The 25,273-nt window shown below is 38.2% G+C and overlaps 1 protein-coding gene across 2 annotated transcripts in view; it reads right to left on the bottom strand.

Annotated features, from left to right (window-relative positions):
* Positions 1–7,716: 7,716 nt before the first annotated feature.
* MAP3K2 (mitogen-activated protein kinase kinase kinase 2) overlaps positions 7,717–25,273 on the bottom strand; it is an 85,490-nt gene continuing 67,933 nt past the window's right edge. For both annotated transcript variants that reach the window (XM_077830290.1, XM_077830291.1), the window contains 7 exons: positions 21,313–21,405; positions 19,067–19,273; positions 18,214–18,362; positions 16,341–16,472; positions 14,373–14,502; positions 12,219–12,396; positions 7,717–9,034 (listed from right to left, as the gene is read on the bottom strand). In XM_077830290.1, coding sequence (XP_077686416.1) covers positions 8,809–9,034; positions 12,219–12,396; positions 14,373–14,502; positions 16,341–16,472; positions 18,214–18,362; positions 19,067–19,273; positions 21,313–21,405 — 1,115 coding nt within the window. In that variant the 3' untranslated portion in view covers positions 7,717–8,808. The remainder of the gene's footprint in view (positions 9,035–12,218; positions 12,397–14,372; positions 14,503–16,340; positions 16,473–18,213; positions 18,363–19,066; positions 19,274–21,312; positions 21,406–25,273) is intronic.

The following is a 25,273-nucleotide window of genomic DNA, read 5'->3' as shown; positions in this document are numbered from 1 at the left end:
CATGTTATATACTTTGCTTTACTTTGAACAGACTAGTCTAGTGTTGCAGGCAAATGTAGTATGTGAAGCGTGTAAATTTGCTGTTTTGAAAACATAAAATAAATGAAGGGAAATACAAATTGGAAATAAATATTTTGTTTTATTAACACTCAAAGTGCCATTATCTATAGTCGTTCCATAGTTCATAAGGTTACATCCAGTAAACCTCTGCACCATAACCTTTCAAAAATGAATAAAAATTTGGAAGAAAAAGCAATCTTTCATTGTGCTAATTCTTGCAGGTCCTCATGCATGATCAACCTAAACAAAGATGTGTACCAACAATATATAAATTTCATATAAACAAAGTCATTGGTCAAACACAAAATATAAACATGGCTTCTTTTACATCCGATACAAAAAAAACCCAACCCAAACAAAATAAAAGCCATTTACCAGCAAGAAAATAAAACAGGTAAATACATAAAAAAGTAAAAAAAATCAAAAAAGTTTTTTATACATTTTTACAAGCACAATTTTGAGAATGTAACAAAGTCAAAATGTGCACGAAAAGTGGAAGAAACCACACCGTACCAGGCAATTAGTAGGTCCTTTGTTTGACAGAGTATACTGGCTCTTTTCCTAAACTATGGATTTAGAGACATTCAACAGTGCACTGTATACCTAGCATGAGAATTTTTACTTGGGTATCACTTTAAACATTATACAGGATTTTTTTTTTTTTTAAGCCACAAAAATGTTAATCAAAATGGAAGTCAAAAGTTTGACTAGTATTCTTGAAAGGAGTAAGCCACATTTTTAAAGCATGTTCTTATCTCATGCGCCAATCAATCAACAATATAGTAACATGCTTTATCTTTTCTAATACCAGAAAACTAGAAATGGGAAAGGATAAAGAAAGAGAAGCATAACCATTAAATGTAACACAAAGAACAGGAGATGGAAAAATCTGACTTTTCCAAGATTGATTTTTTCCCCCCTCACATTTTTTCAAGTAGCTCTGAGAATTCAAAGATTGCTTTCCCCTTTTCACAACAGTGGATTTTCTCCGTATCACTGACACATTAGCATTTTGGTTTTTTACAAAAGTCTTAAAGAGAAATCCCACTGTTGTCCCTCCAGAGTGTTTTAATATACTTCTAAGTACAATTCATGTCCAATTTTGGAAATACAAATACATTTTGAATGATTAAAAACAAAATTAAAAAAATATTTTCTGAACATCAGCCAGCTGAAAATATATTTATCTAGTAAATTATCTCTCAAAGCTTTTATATATTTAATTATTCTAACTAAACATAGTACCCTTAAAAAACAAGTTCATAAAAATGTAGAAATGAAACTGGAATAAGACAACTGGGATATTTCTCTGTGTGTGTGTGTGTGTGTGTACACACCGCGTGCGCGCGAACACACACCGAGTTCATATACAGAATTACAAGTATACTTTAAAGTTGGGAAAGTCGTTAGACACATTATAGAACTAGTAAGCAATGCTCAACTCCTGAGTTCCTCAACCAAGATATAACCATAGGCTAATACACTTGTACACAAGATATTCCATTTAAAGCAGCAACAGCAGTGCAGTTACTGATAGCAACATCTCAAAAGTAATAAAAAACATACATCCAAACAGTAGTACATTGCACACATACTTGATTCTCATACGCCCATCAACAATTGGTCAGAGTATTAAATCAGTGTACAAATTAAACATTTTCAAAAATGTGCAAAAAAGTCAACATTGATAGAAAAAAACACCTTTGTGTATACATTACAAACTGTGCCCAGCATTCAACTGAGAGTAAAAACATATACAGAGAGAAACTGATAGATTAAATATAGAGAATTTAACAGCTACATAAAAATGTACATTAGATCAAAAGGGCAAATTTACACATTTATTCATAGCATTGTGAAAATTAAAAAGCCTACTTTCAAACTTATCCAAGTCTCCAACATTTATTTACAATGATATTCCATTAAATGAACTGTGTGACATCTGAGATGGCAGACAAGTTTTAACAAACCATTTACATTTTAGAATGAATGACATCAAGATTTAAACCAGTATTAGCGAAAGATAAACACTGTGAAACTGACAAAAAATGCAATGCTTGTCTTTATATCCACATTTATATATTCTTGGGGGAGGGGGAAAGAAGATCTATTATAGGGGGAAAAGATGCAAAACTTTCTGAAATATTTCCCACCTTACATTCAGTGTAAACCCATATTATCTTTCTTCTCTCCTCCCCACAAGGAGCCTGATCCTGCAATCCTTACCAGCAGGAGTCCCACCAGCATAACGACTGAATGATCAGGGCCAAATTTTCACTAATTTTTATCCAGTTTTTCTCCCCTTTTAAAAAAATAATGGAAAAAAAAAAAGCTAGTCAAAATGAGCTTACTAAATTCTGTCCTTTCAATACATGAGAGGTCAACTGAATTACACCTTTAGTTGCTACAGATTTTCCCCAAGGTATTGCTTAAATATGATCCAAAAAAGGTACTGAAGTAATGCCGAAGAAATTTAAAACATAAATCAGCCAAACAAAGGTTAAATGCAAAAGCACTCTTTGTTCCTGATGTGGAGTTTAATGACTTAGAAATCCTATCTTGGGGGAAATTCTGCTCCCTCCAGTGTGCATTCGTGGCTCTCCCCTTAAGGGCAGTGGAAGTCCCTTGTATCTAGGGGTGAGATTTGGCTCTTAAACTAAATGGACTGCTTCCTGCAGCAACCTCTGAAGTCTTCTGGTTTGCTATGGCACTACGAGCAGTTCAGATCATAAATCTACTTTTCTTCATGGCTTTCCTTAAATGCCCCCAAGCTCAAACTTGGCTATAAAGAATATCATAGGAAAGGAATTTAATCACCAAGTTTGTGCATTATGTTAGTGATGTCAATAAGATCGTGTAGATCTTTGTTCAAACTTTTCCTTTTAATGCTGGAATGAATTTTGCATCTCAAAACAGCAACGAGGAGCCTCCAAACCTATCCTTAAAAATGGGCAGTGCTGGACATAACTTTTACTAGTACCTGTTTTATTCCATTTAGCAATAGTTTACTGGTAGATAAGGATGAGTAACAGTACTAACCTACGAAACATCACTTTTGGCTCTTGTAGAGGGGATAGAAAAGCTTTGGTTTTTTAAGTGATTTGACACTGCATACTTGTCATGAATACAAGATAGGAAGTTCCCAGCAATAAGAAATGGTATGGGCAGTAATACCTTTGCTAATCCAAAAAACACCATATGGGTTTCCATTCAAGCACACAAAAATATGCTTTTTTATATTCATGATAAAGTTTAAAGAACTAGACGATTAAAAAGCTAACAAATAAATTTAGTTCTAAACAACTGTAGATCTGACCAATTTGCTCAAGTCTCTGAAGCGGCAGTTTGACACTGGTCAATGTTGTCTGAAGGAATGGCTTACTATACTGCACTGCACCTTCTGCTTCTAGCGGGAACGCTTTCATTCAAGACAATGGCAGAGTTAGGATTATTTAAAAGAAGAGAACACAATATCATTGGAAACAAAGGTAGCTCATTTGAACTATCTGCTAATTTGTGCAGTAGTATTGGCTCTGTCTTAACACTTTTCTTAGCCAAACTTCCTTTATTATAGTACAGTACCATGTATAGCAAGTGGCATGTCTAAGCCTATGATCTTGGGCAAGTTATCTAGCCCACGTCTCAGTTTTCCAATCTGTAAAATGGGGATAACACTAACATCCTTGTTGGAATGTTTGTACAGTACTCTGAAAAAGGAGAGCACTGTAGGTGCTAAGTATTTTTATCATTTAAAAACAACTGTAGTAAATTCTCAACCTAAAAGTCTGCTACAGATACTAGTTAAAGTACAACTTTTGATGCAGTTAGTGAGTTCTGCCTTGGAAACTTGCATATATTTTTAAAGACTATTTTGGTGGCACTGAATAATTAGACGGCCATATGATTTAAATATGGTGTCTATACAAAAACAAAATTAAGGCATACAGATAAAAAGGCACTAGCTGAAGAGACAGCTGTTAAATTATTTTTCAATATTATAACCAAAAGGACAGTTTAACTCAATTCGAAACGTACCCTGAACTATTACTCAAAAATTTTGCCTAAAAAAATTGGAAGGAATTATGTATGCATAAAGTATAGTTTGTGGTTTAGATTAACTGAAATTCTACTCAATTCTTTTTTGTAAAGTAAGCATTTTCTTAAAATCATCACTGCATATCATTCTCCCCTTAGACAGGACTGAACTTGTACCAAAGCACATTGTTTGTTTTTACAAATGGAGTCTGTGCCAGCCAGCAGTTATTCATATTTTTCTCCATTTCAATCAGATAGAAACCAGCTTATTAAAAAATACACAGAAAACTGTAGTTTAATTAATAAGCTTATTTCTGACTGGCTGAAGTACAAACCTACTGGTTATATAAGCCAATAAGAATGCAGCATATCAGAATTATGCAGCGACTAGCTCACTATTAAAACCAATTTACAGACAAGTTGTTAAATATTTATTACTAAACAGATGTAACAGAAATAAAGTCAGTGTAATAAAAAATAGTTGCCAGATCAACAGCTCCTGATTTGAAAATAAGCATTTCTCTCTCCCAATAAATCTTGACACTTCTGTAAGCCCAGTTCTGCTTTGGTATTGACATAGGAGGAGACCAAAACCCTGTGACAACATTCTGTTCCACTGACATTTTCTCATAATTGGACGTAGTACTCACAAGTTAACGATTCTAAAATACTCTAATGTTAGTTGGTAGGTTATTCAAAGTGGCGCAGAGAAATCTTGCTTCATGACCCTCATCTTCAATGGGATTTTAATCATGCAGCTCCATGCACCTTCAGAATTATAGACATAAATTGTATTAGTTATACTGCCAGTGATGTGCTAGATGCCTTATGGACATATAGGGATCTACTGCACCATCATTAAAAGCAGATAACACAAAAACCATTTTACCTCAACATGATCTTACCAAGTTTCCAAAAATGCAACATGCAAGGGAATGAATGTACTGCCTGTTTCTCAAAAGGCAGAATTTGACTAGCTTCAATAGTTCCTATTTCTAGCTCAAAATATAGTTTTATTTTATACAGTAATTGTTTAAAGGGTTATACATAAGTAGCTTAGATCGGTTGGGAGGTTCTCCCAAGGGTAAAAAAAATAGTTCAGTCCTTCTTGTGATTCATATGACAAGATCTTAATCATGAACAACAAAACTGGTGAAATTAGTCATAATTAAAGAGGTACTATATTGCCTCAGTAGCTTTCTGATATGTCCAACAATTGACAATCCAGATGGAATTATATTTTAAGGGGAAAACTATGCCTAAAAGTTTTTAAAACTTTGTATTATTCTGCAAGTTCTCTCTTTTCCCAATCTCAAACCAGTTTACCATTGTCAAGACAGAAAGCAATCTTTTAAAAAGGCACAAAAGCAGCAGTCTTGGGTTTTTTTGTTTTGTTTTCCAGTCACAGCTAAGAAATGACACTGCAGCATAGAGAAGCCAACTCTGCCTTGCAAATAGGGTATATTTTTTAAAAACTTCAAGCTTCAGAGAGCAGTTTCTTTTATTGATCCAAGAGTATCTTTAAAATTTCTGAGTGCTGCAGTTAAAACTGGTTACATTTTCCCTTTAAAGTTCATTTTTTGTACTTTTTGGTAATATAAATGACTTTCTTACCCTTTCAGATACCACTGTCTATATATGTACATTTTCAGCTTGGCTTTTGATACCTTCTTAATTTGTTTGAAATCAATTTCAGATATATGGTTTGTACATTATGTAAACTATTAGTCTACAGTAGAACCTCAGAGTTTCAAACATCTCAGGAAAGGAGGTTGTTCATAAGTCTGAACAAAATGTTATGGTGATTCTTTCAAAAGTTTACAACTGAACATTGACTTAATACAGCTTTGAACCTTTATTGTGCAGAAGAAAAATGCGGCTTTAATCATCTTAATTTAAATGAAATAAGTACAGATAGTTTCCTTACCTTGTCAAACCTTTTTTTAAAACTTTCCCTTTACTTTTTTAGTAGTTTACATTTAACACTGTACTGTGCTGTATAGTCTTTGCTGCGTTTTTGTCTTTGCTGCCTGATTAAGTACTTCTGGTTACAGATGAGGTGTGTAGCTGACCAGTCAGTTCGTAACTCTAGTGTTCATAACTCTGAGGTTCTACTGTATTTTAAAGACAGTCTCTACATAACTCTCCATACTGTCCCCACTGCCACTAAATTTTGCTTATGAAGCAAAGGTCCTTTACAGCACAAAGGTTCATGCAGATTCTTTCCATAGACTGCTTCCATAGAGTGACAAAGAAGCCAAAGAAAGTGAACACAAGTTTACTTTAATTTTGGCTCATGGGTTTTCCCTGACTGAACTCTCATCTCATGCATGTAAACCCTGCACTGCTGCTTACCATGACCAACAAAATGACCAACCAGATAAAAGTCACAATAATCACAGAAAACAGACAACTAGAATAGGCCACCTGTCCAAAATATTGTGATCGTGACCCCAATAGAAGAATAATTGTTCACCTACTACAGGTAAATGGATTAGGATAGATCCAGACTCCTAGTTATGCTGCTGATACACAATTTAGCAGCTAAATTCGCAAAATAAAAATTCAGAAACCTCAAGAGTCTCTATCTCGTGAGCCAACACTTTAATTTCTCATTGTAGCCCCAATACATTCATTTCTTAATTTTCATGCACCTCAAGCTTTTGATAGTCCTAATAAGGACAAAAAGCACAGTGGACTCTTGGAACCATTACACAAAGTCTTGCCAGAATGGTTTGATGTCCAAAGCATCAGCACATTCCGTCTTTACATAACTGTGAGGGTAAGATAGGCAACCAGTGAATCAATCATATTATCAAGAATCAAACTTAAGTTATATAGGTCAAAGAACTTATTTCCAAACTCTCTCTCAAATTCTGTATATTGCATACTTTTATAAAGATGGGAGGCTTTGACTTCTCTCTCTAAAGTGAAGTCAGTTAGTAAATGCTTCTCATCAGTATTTTACTCTTTTACTGCCCTGTTCTAGAGATGGAAAAGATAAATAAACAGTTTATGACTGTCTGAGATCTAGCACAGTTTGATCCTTCTGGATTGCAAAATTGTAGACTCATACTATTTAGTTGCTTTGTTCCTTTTACATCTTTGGTCATTTTTAATGCAAAACTCAGCATGACACATTGTGCTGCTGCTCTTTGTTTAGTTAGACTTCATTTTCAAAATTCATGTGCAATTGCTACGTCACACAAGCAGCTTTAAAAATATTCCACTTTTTCTGTATGGTCTGTCCCTGATGTTTCTATGTTGACTGCTTTTAATGCTTTCCCTAGGAAAGAGGCATTTTAAAGTTTTTTTATCATCACTGCTGCTTGAAAAATATGACCTAAGAAGTATTGAAGTGCCTTGTTGTCATTTGACACTAATGGAATTAGACACAAGGAATTAGAATTCATTTTATTTCAGGGACTTTTTCTAACATCCTAATAACTGGATTGTGTTATTAAAACAATCGCATTTAAAACAATTTGAGAAGGATTATTATATTCAGAAAAAAGAAAAGGAGTACTTGTGGCACCTTAGAGACTAACAAATTTATTTTTGGTCTCTAAGGTGCCACAAGTACTCCTTTTCTGTTTGCGAATACAGACTAACACAGCTGCTACCCTAAAACCTGTTATTATATTCAGGTGCATGACCTTCAAAATACATTCCTTCTCAGTCTCTGACAATTGTTCTGAATGTCTTATTCCTTGCAGTTCATTTGGATAGTCAGATAATGTATACAGTAAATAAGGATTAATTTTTTTCTTTGACATTCATTGGATGGTGAAGGACTTTATCTCACACCGGTTTGTGTCTTACAATCACCTAAGGGAAGTGACTCCTCCCACCCCCTTAACTTCTATAGTAAGTGTATCTTTGGCAGCTGCAGGGGGTAAGGATTCTCCTGACTTATTTCTATTTATCTGTTGATCTTTTTGGTTATTTTTTGTTTCTTCATTATGGAGACTACCCCCTGAGCTTTGCAGTCTCTAGAAGTTTGGATCTATAATAATTGATTTACCTGTAATTTTTGATCTATGAAGGTAATAGAATAACTTTATACCAGCTCCCACCAACTACTGATTTAGGGTTACGCTCCTGCCTTATTTTCTTTTGGTCACAAAGGAAGTGTCAGGCAGGTGCTCTATTATGCAGAGCATTCTCTACTGAGGGTTCTAAGTTCTTTGAGCTTTCTAATTAATTTCCAGAACTGTGGGTTCATGCCTCAAGTGTGATATTCAGAAACTGATTAACAAGCTAAAATATAACTTAAAACCCTCAGCAGCAACTACCTACAGTACAAAGAACAAATCACAGATAATGATTTTATTCTCCCTGCATGCTAGCTGCTAATGTATTTTTCCCTGCATCCTGAGACAGTCAGCGGTGTTAGAAAATGTTACAGTTCTTGACAGACCAAGTCACATGTCTGTTTTCCCCTTAGTTAAGGAATGAATATGTACTAAAGTGCTTTATCTGTGAACCACATCAGTACATTAAAGAAACAAAAGGTTCTAGGTCGGGAGGGGGGACCCTCATTCTAAATACAAAAATTTAAATTCTTGCTTATAATCTAAGTGAAACAAAGAATCAAGAGAAATATGTTTTCTCTCTTGTCTTTTTTCTCCTTTTTTTGTACAAAAATAAAAATAAAAGTGCAGTCAAATAGAAAATAAATGCAGTAGATGCAAGCTGAGTTGAGGCAGGCTGTTAGTGATAATGTGCAAATGTGTGTCTTAGCAGTTCATCTGCAGATGGTCGCAACTTGGCCTCGATAAAAATCCGCTTGAGGAAATCCCGACCATGGTCCGAGACATGAGGTGGCAGCTGTGGATTGGTTGGCTGGGTGGCAATTTTAAAGATGGCAGCCATTGCTTCATACTCTGCCCAAGGGGGTTTCTCAGTGAGCATTTCTACCACCGTACAACCTACGCTCCTGAAACAGAGGTGAAAGTAAAAGAGCAGGTTACAAACAGAATGATGTTCTCCCCCATGGAAACAAAAACTACAACATGGAAGCTTACTGAAATGCCACAAATGGAAGATTGTTGCCCACACAACATTGCAACTCAATTCAATTGAAAAAACAGACTTTTATCACGTCTATAATTACACACTTGATTTGAAGGTCATGCAAGCTACTGCAAATCACAACTTATGTCCGGCTCCACATGTCAGCTAACCTGAATGCAATTATTTCAGTGGCAGATGTTTATGTGACTTGCTCATGTGACCCTGGAATCCACCTTGTGCCTATAATTTTCCACAAACTGAGACTGAGAACTTTGTTTGGACAGTAATATTCCACTCACATGGGAGAAGGTATAAAAGACCCTTGGAAACATCTCCATTTTGTCTTCATGTCCTGCTTCATTTTTCTGGACTGAATTTCTAACAAGGAAGCTCTAAACCAGGACTCATAATCCCCAAGCTATTTGGGTAACTTCCAGATAGACTTTTTCAAACTAACAGTTTATTCCATCATTGTTTATTCCATCACTGATATAAGAATTTATGCATATAATCATTGCAATGAATTCCTCAGCCATTTTAAACTACTTCTTTTCTCTTAAAAATAAATCTTTAGATTTTAGCCACTAAAGGACTGGCAACAGCGTGATTAGTGGGTAAGATCTGAGTTATATATTGATCTGGCGATATGGCTGATCTTGAGAGACCAGAAGAACCCTGTTTGATGAAATTGGTTTTCATTAACCACTCATCATAAAGTATAGTGTCTAGGTGGTAAAATAAGTGCTGGAATGCCTAAAGAGACTGCATTTTTTATTTCTTGTTAACCAGTGTGGTGAGACAGAAGTTTACTTTTATTACTGGCTTGGTATATCTTATGATAGAATAACTATCAGTTTGGGGGTAAGTCTGCCCTATTTCTCAGCAGTTTGTCCTGAATCTGGCATCCTCAGCTGTGACCCACTGACACATGGTCAGTTTATCTAGACAGCACGTTAATTTCTTACTTGAAAAATAAGATTTACAAATGCTAGAGCCAGCAATCTGAATTTCTGGGCCAACTCCACAGTTTAGTGGCAGTGCTATCAGACAGTGGTGTTAAAATTATTCTTATGGAGAAATCCCTGTCCCTCCTCGCTCTGGCTTTAAGGTTGCTGCAATGGGAACATTTTAGAGAAATGTGCTCCTCCCGTAAGCAGCGGACACACTGTGAGTATCCATCAGAGACAGGCATTGTGTCCTTACACGAAGTGCATCTTTTAAACTCAGGAGAGCTTGGCATTTTCAGAGTCCAACTTAAGTCACAGGACAATAAAAGAAAAAGGGGGAAAGGGAACTCCCGAGTGGGTTTTTTTTTTTTTTTTTTTTTAAAGAAAAAGTCTAAATGGTTAAAACGGAAACCTAAGACTAACAATGAACTAACTACTGGGGACTAAACTGAACTAATAACTATTTCAAATTCTTTTCTAGGTAATTTTGTGACACTGCCGTTGGAGCTCTGTCTGCAGCCGAGGACGGCTGAGAAGGAACTGAGGGGGGTTGGGACACGCGAGCACTAAATGAAGTGCCAACGACATCGCGAAACAGCTACTGCGCACGGGCATCCCGACCAGGCACTGCTACCAAAAAATCTCTGATCGGCGGCGCCAGGACACACTGGCACCTGAAGTGGAGCACCCACAGGGACAGCACTCAAAGAAGAATTATTCTCATTCTTGTAAGACGGTGATATTTCACTGTGTGTTCTGTGTCCCAAGCATTTTGATGGGGAATGGGACACTATATAAATAGAATTATTAATTTTGAGACCTTTTGAGTATCAACCATCCAGAGTACAATGCACTTGCAAATAGTTGTGTCATTTCACTCAAAGAGCTCTTCAAATCACAATGCTCCCTTAGTTCTACCGCTCTGAATGTTGCAGTTTCTTTTTTTAAATAAAATCTTCAGTATAAAATATGTTGGTGCTATATTTTGCGTGATAGCTAAGTAAACTCAACACGTAATCCATCCTGTTAACATATGTTAGAGACCTTCAGGTATATAAGGGAGCAGAAGGAAGAAATAAAACTAAAACAAATTAGCCTCTTCCCCTCTCAACATGGTAGTGCTTATGATATGGTTTGGGCAAATGCTACTTAGGTAACTTTCATTAATCACTGAACTGAATTAATTGTGACATTTTCCTATGAGTCAGCAGTGTGCCCTTGTTGCCAAGAAGGCCAATGGCATTTTGGGATGTATAAGTAGGGGCATAGCCAGCAGATCGAGGGACGTGATCGTTCCCCTCTATTCGACATTGGTGAGGACTCATCTGGAGTACTGTGTCCAGTTTTGGGCCCCACACTACAAGAAGGATGTGGATAAATTGGAGAGAGTCCAGCGAAGGGCAACAAAAATGATTAGGGGTCTAGAACACATGACTTATGAGGAGAGGCTGAGGGAGCTGGGATTGTTTAGCCTGCAGAAGAGAAGAATGAGGGGGGATTTGATAGCTGCTTTCAACTATCTGAAAGGGGGTTCCAAAGAGGATGGCTCTAGACTGTTCTCAATGGTAGCAGATGACAGAACGAGGAGTAATGGTCTCAAGTTGCAGTGGGGGAGGTTTAGGTTGGATATTAGGAAAAACTTTTTCACTAAGAGGGTGGTGAAACACTGGAATGCGTTACCTAGGGAGGTGGTAGAATCTCCTTCCTTAGAGGTTTTTAAGGTCAGGCTTGACAAAGCCCTGGCTGGGATGATTTAACTGGGAATTGGTCCTGCTTCGAGCAGGGGGTTGGACTAGATGACCTTCAGGGGTCCCTTCCAACCCTGATATTCTATGATTCTATGTTAGTGCCCCTCTAGTATTTACAAGTATGCCAGATACGCCTAACTTCATGTGAGCTTGGTCCACAGTGTTCTCTTGTGGTCCTAAGTCAGTCAGCACAGTCACTGATATACAAAAAACAATCTGTTTAGTGTTAACTGATCCCCTGGCCCCAATATATTCTTCATTGTCTACATAGCTTGTTTTCACCTTGGGCAACCAGAAACACATAATGAGTGCGCTCATGCTTAAAATAATGAAATTTTATATTTTGCAGTGAAACCATCTCCTCTGGGGTAGTATGTAGCTGTCTTTCATTTAGAATAGCTCTTTGACCTACCAGATATCTGCTTTTCTCCCATACCCTTCTCCACTGATAACTTCAGGACTCATCCAGTATGGAGTCCCCATGACAGACTTCATTCCCGTGCCAGAGAGACAGATAGTCTGAAGTCGCTTGCTGGCACCGAAATCACCTAGCTTCACATTGCCTGCTGAATCCCGCAGAATATTTGCTCCTGGAAGAAAAAGAAAAATCTCTGCTTTATAGTCAGTAAAAGCCAATCAACTGCATGAGAGTGAATCAACACACATTTGGTTTAACTGATGCATTATAACAACAGCCAAGTATATTACATGGCACAGAACTTGCCCCTTGCTCAGAACTGTTCTCTAGAATCTGAGCTTTCATTTTAAAAATTATTTCTAGCCCCTATGGTTGGAGAAAAAAACCTCTGAAATCTGAACCAAGTGTAACTGATGCAATGTCATCTACCTGCATCTGCAGAGAGTCTGAAAATTATAGTCCTGAGACATAACCTGCCCTATTTGTCTCACTCAAGTCTCTGTGGATGCCACAATTCCACAGCTGCATAATTTGGCATATTTCCAAAATGCCATGGAATTCATCATTTTGCTGCAGCCCGGCAACCAACATTTTTGTGTGTGTCCCTGGGCTGCCTGCACTACCTCTTGCTCTGCAGCTTTGCGCATAAGGGGAAGTTAATTGAATTACAGTGCATGATCCCTGCAGAGTTCGCTGGAGCCAGGTAACAGGAAGTTGGGGAGCCAGAGCTAGAATCCAGCTTGCATCTAAGGACGAGAGGAGATGGACGCGTAGTTTGATAGGCTAGGAAGCAAGAGACTAGGTCAGCTAAGGAGGTAAACTGCTAAAGCTAGCTGCTTCCAACTTTCCTGACTCTTATGAGAAAAAAGAAGATCTGAGCTGAGTTCTCTGGGCAACACCCTGGGAGTTGAGGCCCAGGTAGCGGAACTGGGCCATCCGGAGAACATAATAAAATCCCACCACTGACAATCATGAATGAATTTTACATTAATGACTATTTTCCACTCTGAGCCACAGCTGTGTGTGTACTGGCGGTCGTGGTGGGGATGGGGACAAGAGACTATTTCATGGCCTTAGAATAAAGTGATGTTGCTGCAGAATTTAAGAGTTCTTGCTGCGGAATATATGGGGCCTGATTCTAATCTTAAATGAAGTTATATTTGAAATAATTTAATGAACAAAAATAAAGTCAAAATCCGGAGGGCAGAATATTAGGGGCACCTCTGTCATCTAAGAGTTTGCAGGTTATTTCTATATCCTTCAAAAATTGACCAATTTGGAAAAAAAAAGTGCTGGATTAACTCAGAGCTTCTCAACCTTTTCCATTATCAGAGTGCTCTAGGGGTCTCCATTCCTCTAACCAGGACTACCTATCCCCCCATTTAGCAATATAAAAATGGCAGGATGGCCACAGCTCCCTGACACTGATTTGCAACCCTTTGGGAATTATGGAGGTCCTTTCTATGAATTTTCTGAGAAAGTTATTGACTTGCCAAATCTATCTTATATTAAGAATAAATAAAAGGGAACTGGGTGGGTAAGAAAGAAGTGAAGTAAGGAAGGAAAGCGCCTAGAGCACTCAGAAAATCTGCATCTTCATATCATGTTCAAAGTGAATGACATACTTTTAGGTTTACAAATTTATTTAACTTGGTATAAGCATGATAGTTGAAATCTGTCACCTTGAAATTTACAAAAAATTATATTGACACATAAACAGGAAAATAATGTAGCATTTTTAGCAGCTATGATACAGTTATGTCCACCAGATTTACTCACACTCGCTAAGGGTTTCAACATTGTGTTCGCTGGATTGTTGTTCATAAATAAATGTTTTGAAAAGTCCTGATATTAAAACAGTCATATATACCCCTATTAGTATCCCATTACTCACTAAAACATTTTTTTTCTCAGTTTGCAACATTGGCAATTTTCAGGTTTGAAAAACATTACGAAGACTGGACTATTGAAGTAAATCCTGATGGAACTGCTTGAAGTTAAGCCAATATTCTGGCATCACAAATTTAGCAGTGACCCTTTAATTTTATTGCAATCATTTCCCTTTGGTTTATGAAGCTTCAAATGTTTCAAGGTCATGTTGCTTATTTGGAGTAGAGAAAGCAGAACTCATATCTCTTCTTTAATTACCTTTAATATCTCTATGTACAATCATATTACTGTGCAAATAGTAAACTCCCTCCAAAATCTGCCGTGTGTATTTTCGGGTCACATTCTCTGTGAGTGCTCCATATGCTTTTAACTGGTCCTTAATGGAACCCTGTGGCCAAAAAGAAAAAGTATTAATAATTATAGCACTTTTAAGAATGATAGAATAATTTATCTTTTAACCATTATTAAAAAATAACTGGATTGTATGAAGTTTGTACCAGAAATTTAGAGATGCAAGGCTCTACGACTTCTCCGGATCAGCTTAATTCACATTAGCAGTTATATCTCCAGCTAAACTAAATGATTCAGCCTTTAACAGGAGCATAATGATACACAGAAATGTTATCAAGACAATGAATTTTAAAAATACCAAATAGTTTAAATGTTGCTGAGCTGCTGTACAGGTAACACAGTAGAGTATTTTCCTTCTAAGCATGATTTTTTAGAGATTTACTAGTTACATGATGATGCTGTGTTTGGCACTGTACACGACACAGCCATTGACCGTACCCAATCCATCTTACACTCTGAGAGACAACAAACGGAGAAAACGATCTGGACAACCCAGAGCATGACATTTAAAAATATGTTGTTTAATAAATTTTAGGTCTCAATAAAACAACAGGCAGAAACTTGGCATAAAAAAAAAGTCTCAGCCTACATCGGATGTTTTTCTAAATATCTGAATACAATTTGGGTTGGCCATTTTAAATTACACACTTCAATGGTTTAAAAGGAACAGTATCAAGACAAAAACCCAAAACTATACAGGTCTTTAAAACTGCATATTTTGATACTCTGTCCTCCAGATCTCAGAAAATCTTACAAGTCTCTAAAATGAGATCCTCGTCTCATCTAAAATCCTAATTTTTCTTCTGTGCAGCCTTATAACAACAAACTAGAATGCAGCAATTACTTATGAACATTTAGGGATACATGAAACAACTGCATCTTACTATACTCAGGTCTGCTTGTTCTATTTTGTGAATAAGTGAAAATCTGCAGTTTTCAGAAAGCAAAATATTTCCATAAAGGAGTAGGCAGACAGGAGGGACAGTACAATACATGCCTCTGTGCCAACAAAAAGACAGCTGCAAGATCTAATTTTCAACTTATCTCTGGCTATTATTAACTAGTTTTTGCCCTCACAACATCTTTGACTGGCTGACGCAGTGACCTAGTAATAGTGCCCAATGCACTAAGAGAGAGACCTAAACCTTAGAACTCGAGCTTGATCTCTCTCTCTCCCCCCAAGTCAACAGGAGTCCTATGTATGGCTACTGTGATACTCCCTTCATAGGCTTGCTAATTGGTTCAAGAGGCAGCTGTGTATATTCCTCATCTGTTAGAAGCATCTCTAGAACACAGTCAAGCTGGAGGTGGATGCAAACTTAAAAAGGAATGTTAAACTTGAGATACATGATTAAAAGTTGTTAAAAAAAAAGCTCACAAAACTGTTTTTAAAAGACATTTGTTGCAAGTAGTCAGCCAGAAGCACACAAATATTGTGCTCTCTAAACTAATTCTAATTCTGAATTAATAAGCAATTAATACAGTAAGCAAAACTCAAATAATGTTATAATGCAGTTGTGTCTGTCTTTGGTTAATGATTTATCATCAGACATTTCCTTAACATCTGTGTGTGCTCCTGCAAATCTTATCCATTTAGATCATTGGTTCTCAAACTTTTGCATTGGTGACCCCTTTCACACAGTAAGCCTCCGAGTGCGATCCCTCCTTATAAATTAAACACATTTAACACTATTATAAATGCTGAAGGTGAAGCGGGGGTTGGGGGTGGAGGCTGAGAGCTCACAACCCTCCCCCTCCCTGTAATAACCTTGTGACCCCCTGAGGGGTCATGACCGTCTGTTTGAGAACCCCTGATTTAGACTGTTGGCACACATTCTGTAGAAATGATTGCCTGCAATGAGCTCTCTTGCTTACCCCTGGCATGTATTCCATGAATATAGAGAGTGTTCTTTCGGGGGGATCCCTCAAGCAGCCATAATACTGAACAATTCTTTCATGCAGCAGGTTTTTCAACAGCTGAATCTCACATTCAAGTGCATTTACCTCCTGAAAAGAAAATATTCAGTAAAACTTACTATAGTTGAGACAAAATGATCTCACACAACTTTTAGATTTCTGTTAATAAGACTGACTTTATGAGGGTTTACTCTGCAGTCTGTGTAAAGTTAATACATTTTCTTGTTAGAAAACATCAGCAGTAGAAGAGGGAGAGCAGATCTACAGCATAATCTGAGAAATGTTTTGACTTCTATAAATTCTTTAGGGATATTTTCCAGTTATTTCAGTTTCTTTTGATTTCAAGAATCATTCTCAATCTCATATACTCATAAACTAGAACCTGTCAGGTACTTTATTTTAAAATGTCAACAAATTCAAGAGCTGTACTGTAATATTATGTTACAAATTTTCAGTTGGATGAAAAATTCTCAAATTAAGTCTTTCTTCGGGTATCACTAGAATTAGTTCATAAAAGCTTATCTCAAGTTAAGCAACACATTTATAAATCTAAACTACAGTTCACAATTAATTACATATTTTAGTTTTGTTTTTCCTCCCAGATATATATTTTATTATTTATTTTTATAGCATGGAAGTGGTTAAGGGTGGAAAAGCCACTTATTCCCTGCTGTAAATTTCCCTATACAAGTTCATTAAAAAATAGGTATGATTTAGAATTTTAAGCATTCCAGAGATTCCATATGGAAGCCCTTCATCAAAACTTGGTATTTATCCATCACAGACCACTTGATGTTGCCACGGGTGTGTTACAAGAAGTAATGGCAAGTTTGGGTAACTTCTGAAAGGTAACTACTGCAAAAATGGCATCATGTGGTTCCACGTTTACTGTCCTTATGATTTCCAGAGCAAATTGGTTACTTTTTACAATAATTTGTTTTTAAAGCACCAGCACTAAAAACTACAGCTGCAAGTCAATCTTTGTTCTGTCTAGCTCCTATGCTACCAGCAGTAATATAGTCTACAGCTGGAAGTCAGCCAGTTAATTCTGCAGATGATGCATGAGCCGGAATGGAATCCAGCCCACTCTCCCCACAACTGTACTGACTATGGAATCCTAATGAATGAAAAGAAGAATTTATTTTTGTCAGTAAAACTGGCAGCTACAACTTGGAATACAAACAAGGAGCAGATCTGGGCAGTAACATGGTGCCGTTTTTACATTTCTGACTGTAACTGTATTTAAAGAAGGACAAGTTCAGATTAGACGTATGGAAATACTACCTGTCAACAAAACCACTAAAACAATGCTCTTGGGAGAGCAATATAGGGGACCAATTACAGTAGGTTCATTGGCATTGGACTTTACCTATAATGTCAATTTGTACATAACTGCAGCCATATCCATTAAACAGTGTTCTTCATCAAAACATTCTCTATTGGTTTCATTATCAAACAAAGCGAATGTACGCTAGGTTCCTATATTTTTCACTTTACTACTTAAAATAATATTTCTGTAGAATGTACCTTCCATGTTAGATTATGGTTTAGCTTTATAGCCTCAGGCTGTATTGAATTTGATAATACATGTTAGTTTCAGAGACATATATCTGAAGATGAAATCATGTGTTACATACCACTATATTCATTCAACTGAGTTATGAAGATTTTAATGAAACGGGATGTCTATCTGTCGTACAGACTCATAGAAGTATATGTCCTCAAACATTCATAAAATTAAGTGAAAGCAAAAAGCAACATCAGTTTAGACCACACAGAAAACCACTCTTAAAGTGATCCCTTTACAAATATTTCTTTCAGGGTCTCTTACCTTGCTTGTCTCTGGACTGTCAGGGTCAAATTGAACCTGTTTAACAGCCAATTCTCTTCCGGTGTCAGCATCATAACATAGATATACTCTGCCAAAAGCACCCTGACCCAGCAGCTTGCCAAGTCTCCAGTTAGTTGGCGCTCGTGGTGCTGAAAATAGAAGTATGTCTTGTTTTTAGAATGAGTTTGTTATTCAGTTGTTCAAGAAAAACTGGAACACAAAAATAAAACTCTTGAAAAAAAATACTTTTTTAATTTTAAATTTCCATGTAAAAAGCACAGATTTATAAAATTTCCTCTAAATAGAAAATGTGATCCTGTCAGCTACCTAATAATCTATATTTTATCCATAAAAATACATCCAAACACATAAGTACAAGATATGCACATCTGAGGTACTTACTAAAGTACCTGAAAAGGAGACTAAAATACATTTCATCACCGAAGTATTTTAAGAGAGCCCTTTAAAAACAAGACATGATCTACAGCAACTACAAAGCATACATAGCTAGTATAAACACACACACCCAACCACCATACTAATTAAGTCCCCTGTTTATCAAAACAAAAAAATTAAGCCCATAGCAGCAAGAGCAAATAAAGTTATCATTTGACTGGTAAGCATCTTACTACTTCAGGTCCAGATGTATACTAACATTATTAAATGTTAAGAAAATTAGTGATTAGTTATAATATAATGTAAGTTACAATTATAATGTAATACTGTAATAATACTATGGATATGCCTTTAATAACATGTATTTTAGTAATTTTGTCGGTTTTGATGTATTATATATTTAACGAGATTTTTTTTTAATTTTCCTTTGAAGACTGTAATGTGCCTTTTAACTTACAGCGGCTAGGTGGGCTGATGTCCATTACTGACAGGGTAGGATTGTCTATGTCACTTCCCCTTCTTCTCATTCGGTTCTCCTCATACTCTGGAGTAAAGGTGCTGCTCCCACTGCTTGTACTCAGGGAGTGATCGGTGGGGCTGAAACTGACTGGAGACCGGAAGCTGTTCCCCTGGGTCCTTCTAGCCCTGGGAAAGGTTTTACGACCTGTAATGATGCACAAAGACTACCTAGAATACTGTACCATGAAGAATAAGTACTAAACAATATGTGTCTGTATACTGCATGAAGTGTGCACTGAAAACAAAACAATTCAAATCTTCCATAGAATATGATGAAATGATAATGAAAGTTACTGGTTTAGCCTGCTGAGAGGGAAAGTGTGCAGAATGCCTACATGTAGAGCTCAGACTTAAACTAGCTTAATGACTTAGTCCAAGACTGGCTAGCTGGGAGCAGTGCTTAAGTAACATCTGCAATTCCTGCAAACAGTTTCATAATTAAGTGACTCTTTCTACTGGTGGTTTGAAGAAAATGGAGACAAGTTCCAAAGGCAACAATACTTCTATCTTCACTGCTATGAGAGGCTATTATCTATTCCTGGAAAACAGGCCAAAGATACACTAGAGTTCTAATGGCCCACCTAGTGAGGAATCCTCACACAGAAGGTGTTTAAGTTCAGATGAAGATGAAAGATAGTCCATAATGGACACTACGGGAATTACCTGCCTGTAGAAGTTTCTTCCTGTCAACCACTAACTGATGGGAGCTAGGAAGAAACTTCTACAGGCATGGAAGCATGGATTCCCTCCCCTCTTTTTTCTCTATCTAATGTAACTCATTATCCAAATGTCTAATCTTGTTTTGAAATACAATACCTTCCAGCAATTAGTTCCACAGGTTAATTAAGTTAACAAGTATTTTTGAGTTTTAAATTTATTGCTTTTCAATTTCATGACCTATCCTTCTCCTCTTTTATTATGAGAATCAGTAAACAGGAGCAACAATTTAGCTACTCTATGCTATTCCAGATTGAGTAACAGCGAAGTCTATTCTGGGTAGTGAAGTATCACAATTACTCATGGCATTCATTGTATGTTCTGTATAGTTTGTGCATAGGCTTTTGGCAGAGATGGTTTCCATGTACAGCTGCTCCCATGATTCCCTAATACTCTAATCTATATCTTCACAGGAGCTGGGGCAGCTCAGCATCTTTGAAAAATCAGGCTACTTTAATTTAGGTGCCTTGTGGTAGGGTGGTGCCCCACCCCCAGGTAAGATTGGGCTACAACAGGCCAGAGCAGCTGTGCGGAACGGCAGCCAACAGAGAGGGACTGTGGGGGAGCCAATCAGTGCAGAGCAGAGGGCAGCCAATCGGGGCCAGGCTAGACTCCTCTATATAAAGGCTGCCCAGGAGAGGAGCAGGGAGTTTCTCCCAGACCTTCAGAGGGGAAGGTCTGTCTCCTGAGCTAAGGAGACCAGCACCTTGGACAGCGCAGTGCTGGGCAGGCTCGGGGCGCGCCCAGAGGAGAGCTCCAGCCCAATACCTGTCAGACTGCAGGCCCTGACCAGAAGGGCCTAGAGGGTGCAAGGGGTCAGAGGGGAAGTGACCCAGGGAAGATGGACAGATGAGCGGAGAGAAGGAGGATGGAGAGGCTGACACTAGAGGGTCCCTGGGTTGGGACCCAGAGCAGTAGGAGGGCCTAGGTGTCTGTCTCTCCCCCCCTGCCCCTTGTACTGCACCTGGCTGTGGAGGAGTGGCCGTGACAGACTGCAACTGGCCCTTGAGCAGAGGGACTAGACTTTGGGGGTTGTGGTTGGCCACTGTGGCAGAGGCGAGCTGGAAGACTGTTGTTAAACCCCCCTGGCCCGGAAGGGGGTAAGGATGGACTAAGGGGCACCGTCGGAGGGCAGTGACCAGAAGCGGACGTCCTCCATCAGGGAGCAACGTGGCTCTGGATATGAACAGGGGAGCAGATGATGAACGGGACACCACTGGCACAGGGTGCCCTGCAGAGGACAGAGCTAATTCCCAGATGTGCCAGCGGGAAGCGCTGCAGTGGTGAGTCCCAACCCCATCACATGCCTAAACACAGATTTGTGAGTAACTTTAAGCATGCTTTACATTTATTTCAGAGAGAACACCTGTTTGCTTCTCCAACATTTTCAGATTATATTTGTTAACTCTTTCAACTTCTTTTTTGAAAAAAGAATAAATATTGAAAATGTTACTGTCCCATACTCACCATCATTGTAATCTTGGTGATGATATGAAATATGATACCTTCGGGGATAAGTCCCGCCTTTTCCAAATTTCTCAAATATTGGGATATCATAGTCTATGGGGAACAAAGAAAATATTATCATACATTGCAAAATTAAACACACGAGGAAAAATTCATAAAACAAACCAAATTTTAATTGGTCTTGCATCACAAGTTTTTAAAAAAGCAACCCTACACTTAACCCTGAAGTGGACTCTTGTATAAAGAGACTTGTAAACTGGAAGGCTGTGCATATAAAGATCAGCAAATTAACATTCAGCCTACTAATCATGTTTTAGTCCCTATAAATGATAAAACAGCAAAACAATAAAAAAAGAAATTTAATTAGATATCACATCCACTCAAACATGCTACTATCTGTTTCTAAGCAGGCACAAGATTACAATACCAATAGAACAGAAAATTATGTCTTAGTAGATTTTTTTCCTTCGATTGGCAAGTAAGCTTTTTCTATAAAAACCTTAGTTAGTAAACTATCTGGAGTGGCAGCATTGTTTGTGGGAATTTTCTGCCTGAAATGTTAAAAGCAATCTCCTGTTTATGCTGAATGGAAAAAAGATTCATGGCACTTTCTGTAAAAATATCTAAGACATCTACAGACTTCATGTGTATGGAAATACTGCATTCTATTCATTTAACGTTCAACACATAAGAAGGGTTTGTCCTAGCATCCGTAGCTAAACCCCTCCCTCACTGGTGTATCCAGTTGTCTGCCACCCACTACCCCATAGGTCACTGCATGATTCCTATCATAAGCAGGGCTGGTTGCACCACCTATTAAGGTTGACCAACACTTCTCTTTATAAGACCCTGTTTTTCAGTTTTGTACCTTGCCAAACTTTAACTATTTGGGCTGACATTTTCTATGCTGGTTGTCTGCCTCAGGCTCAATTTGTCTGGAAAATTTCTGCCAAAAGGGTTTAGATGTTTCTGAGAATGAGGCTCAGAAAATATATATATTTTGACCATGTTAAATTCTGGTGACTTTCTTTGAAATGCTCGAACACCTGCATGCTTTGGAGCAGGTTCCTGAAATTTGGCAAGGAGCAGGAGCGGCCTTTGTTTCAAGGATGTGTTTTTTGCCATCTGGTAAAAAGGCCACTCAAATCTGGCTAAATTATAAACCTTTACAAAAAAATTTTCACATACTCAGTTTAGACTTGCTAGCTAAAATCTCCAAAGATTCCATCCTCACTGAGCATGCTCCAGCCTCTCAGCTCCTAGCACTGACCAGACTAAACATGTATCATCCTCACAGATTGACTGAGCATGCTCCAACCCAGAGCTACAAAGGCTGGGTACGGAAACAGAGAGCCAGTAGCTGGTCTCTCCTGTGCTCTCAACTCTCCTGCTGGCACTCAGGCAGTGTGAAGGAGTAAGCTGTCTCATTCGAATGCAGAAGGGACAAAAACCGGACGATGAGGGAGAGACAGGAGCAGACTGGAACAAGTGGCCTGGTGAGACAGGGATTGGCAGTGGAGAAACTGAGTGGGAGTTGGGGAGGGGATAGACTGGGAATTGGGAACTGGGACAGAGTTGGTGAGGGAAACGGGAGAGGGGTAGAAGGAAGAGCTGGTAGCCAGGTACCTGAGTAGGGAACACTGAGATTAGACGAGGAGCTGGGGAGACTGGGACCTGGAGCCAAGGAGAAGGTGGGGGTGGGGATGGGAGGCTGAAATTGGATGAGGAGCCCAGGGAGAGAGACTGAGCCAGAGGTGGGGCAGGAGAAAGATATAGACTGTATGAGGAACCAGGGAAGGACTATGATGAGGGCTGTCTGGGCAATAAGACTGACGACAAGGAGCTGGGACAGGAAAGGAGGAACTGGAGCTGACTGAGCAAGGAGGCTGGAATCAGAAGCCAGGAGTGGGGAAGAGTCAGCACTGGGACAGGTTGGAAGGAATGGGGTAGAAGAGGTCAAGCTTTGAAGTAGGCCAAAAGAGGACATTCTCTTCTAGAGCCTGGAATGGAACCCAAGATTCTTGAGTCTCTCAGTTTCTGCTGTCAGCAAATACTTGTCAACCCCACTGCCAAAGTATGTGTCATCTTCCATTAGTGCTGCTCCACATAGAGGATGATAACCTAATACTGCTATCATTTATTCTGTTAGCTCAAGTGGCAGAGATGTGGTGATCTAAAGGTTCAATATGATGCCACCTGATGGAATTAGTGTGTAAGTGTAATTTCATAAGTTTTTAAAAAAAAATCTTTAAAAATTCAGATTGCAGAGTCAAGCACACACAAGTTAAGAAATGCCAGAATTCAGGTTGCCTGTGCAACCTTAATTAAGCCCCCTTATGTGAATGCATTATGACAGTCTTTAATGATCAGATCCTATTTTTTCCATAGGACACTTGCCTCATTCACTACACCTGATAGACCTACTCTGGGGACAAATTAGGGATGTGCAATGAAGCAGGCTGTTGGCTGTAGGACTACTGCCTCATTTGTTGTAGAAGTTGGAAGGTATGCAGTGACCGAGATAGGAAATAGCAGGAAGAGAAAGGAAGATCCCATGGTTAAACCAGTTGAACGCTGCCCCAGAAAATTTGATTCTATCATCTCTGCCACAGAGTTCCTGTCTGATGCTAACCAAGTCACTTACACCAAGCTTTTCACAGGTGGCCACTGATTGTCATTTTCCAAGTGTCTGCCTTCAGACTCTGGGGTCTGATTTGCAGAAGTTCCGAACACTCACAAATGCAATTGAAGTCAACTGGAGTTGTGCTTCAATATAAAAACTACTACATAATACTAGCTACTCTGAAAAATCAGGTCCAGGCACCTCAAATTAGGCACCCAAAATTAGAGAATACTTTTAATCCTAATCTGTGCTTCAGCTCCCCATGTGTAAAATGGGGATAATATCTTGTCACCTCACAGCAGTTTTGTGAAGATTAATTAATAGATGTTTGTGAAGCACTTGGATACTATCGTGATGAGTGCCAATGAAAAACCTCTGACAAAATTAATAATCCTGCTTTTACAGAAGGGTTTGAATAGTGTGCACTAAGTAAGATCTAGGACCATATATTGAACAAAAAGGATCAAACAAAACATTGAATAGCTGCCCATTAATTGAGCATTGTCTATTCTGTGCATTGAATGAGGCATGGGACATGTGGAAAAAATAGTGAAATAAAGGCTCAGACAGGTTAAATAAATAACCCAAGGTTACACAACTATTCACTGGCAAACCGGAACTATGGTCCTGATCTGACTCCTAGTCCTGTGCCACCAAACAAAGGTGTCTCTCTCTCTTTTGGATGAGAGGCAAAATTAGCTTCTCCTGTGACCCAAAAATCCCTTGGTGCCAACTGGCAGACAGTGCAGAGGGTTTCACAGGGATCCCTTGGGTATTTGTAGAATAGTTTACCAAAGGGTGGTATATGAGGTCTCTATTGAGACCCAGTAGCCACTGGTCATTATAATCAATGCAAAATGTCTGTACTAATTGGATAATACTTTGCAAAATCTACAAGAGAAGAAATCTATAGGAAGGAACAAACAGAAGGGGGATATTCTTGTTTATGAATAAAGACAAAAGATTGGTCTGGCCTATCTTGGAAATCCAAAGGGACACACTGAATACTTCACCTAGGAAGCACACTGACAGCATGCTTGTCTCTTGTCTCATGAAAAGAGGGTCATAGCCAGCCAGGCTGTAAAGCACTGCAAAGATTCTGGGTGAGCAATACTCTACAAGACATGAGTATCTTAAGTTTAGGCTCTACAATGTGTGTTATGATTTTATTTCATTTGTAATTTGTTTTCAATACTTCTACTTGCTACTACTTGATTCTCTATGCTTTGTTAAATAAACTTTATACCTGATTTCACTATAAACAAATCTAAGTGTTATGTGTTAAGCACAGCACTGATCTGAGGTGAAACTGGTAAGCTGAGGTGTTTTGAGTCTTTA

This window comes from Eretmochelys imbricata, chromosome 11 (genome assembly GCF_965152235.1).
Source record: "Eretmochelys imbricata isolate rEreImb1 chromosome 11, rEreImb1.hap1, whole genome shotgun sequence".
In the NCBI taxonomy this organism is placed as follows: domain Eukaryota; kingdom Metazoa; phylum Chordata; order Testudines; family Cheloniidae; genus Eretmochelys; species Eretmochelys imbricata.
This window is presented reverse-complemented; position numbering and strand designations above follow the sequence as displayed.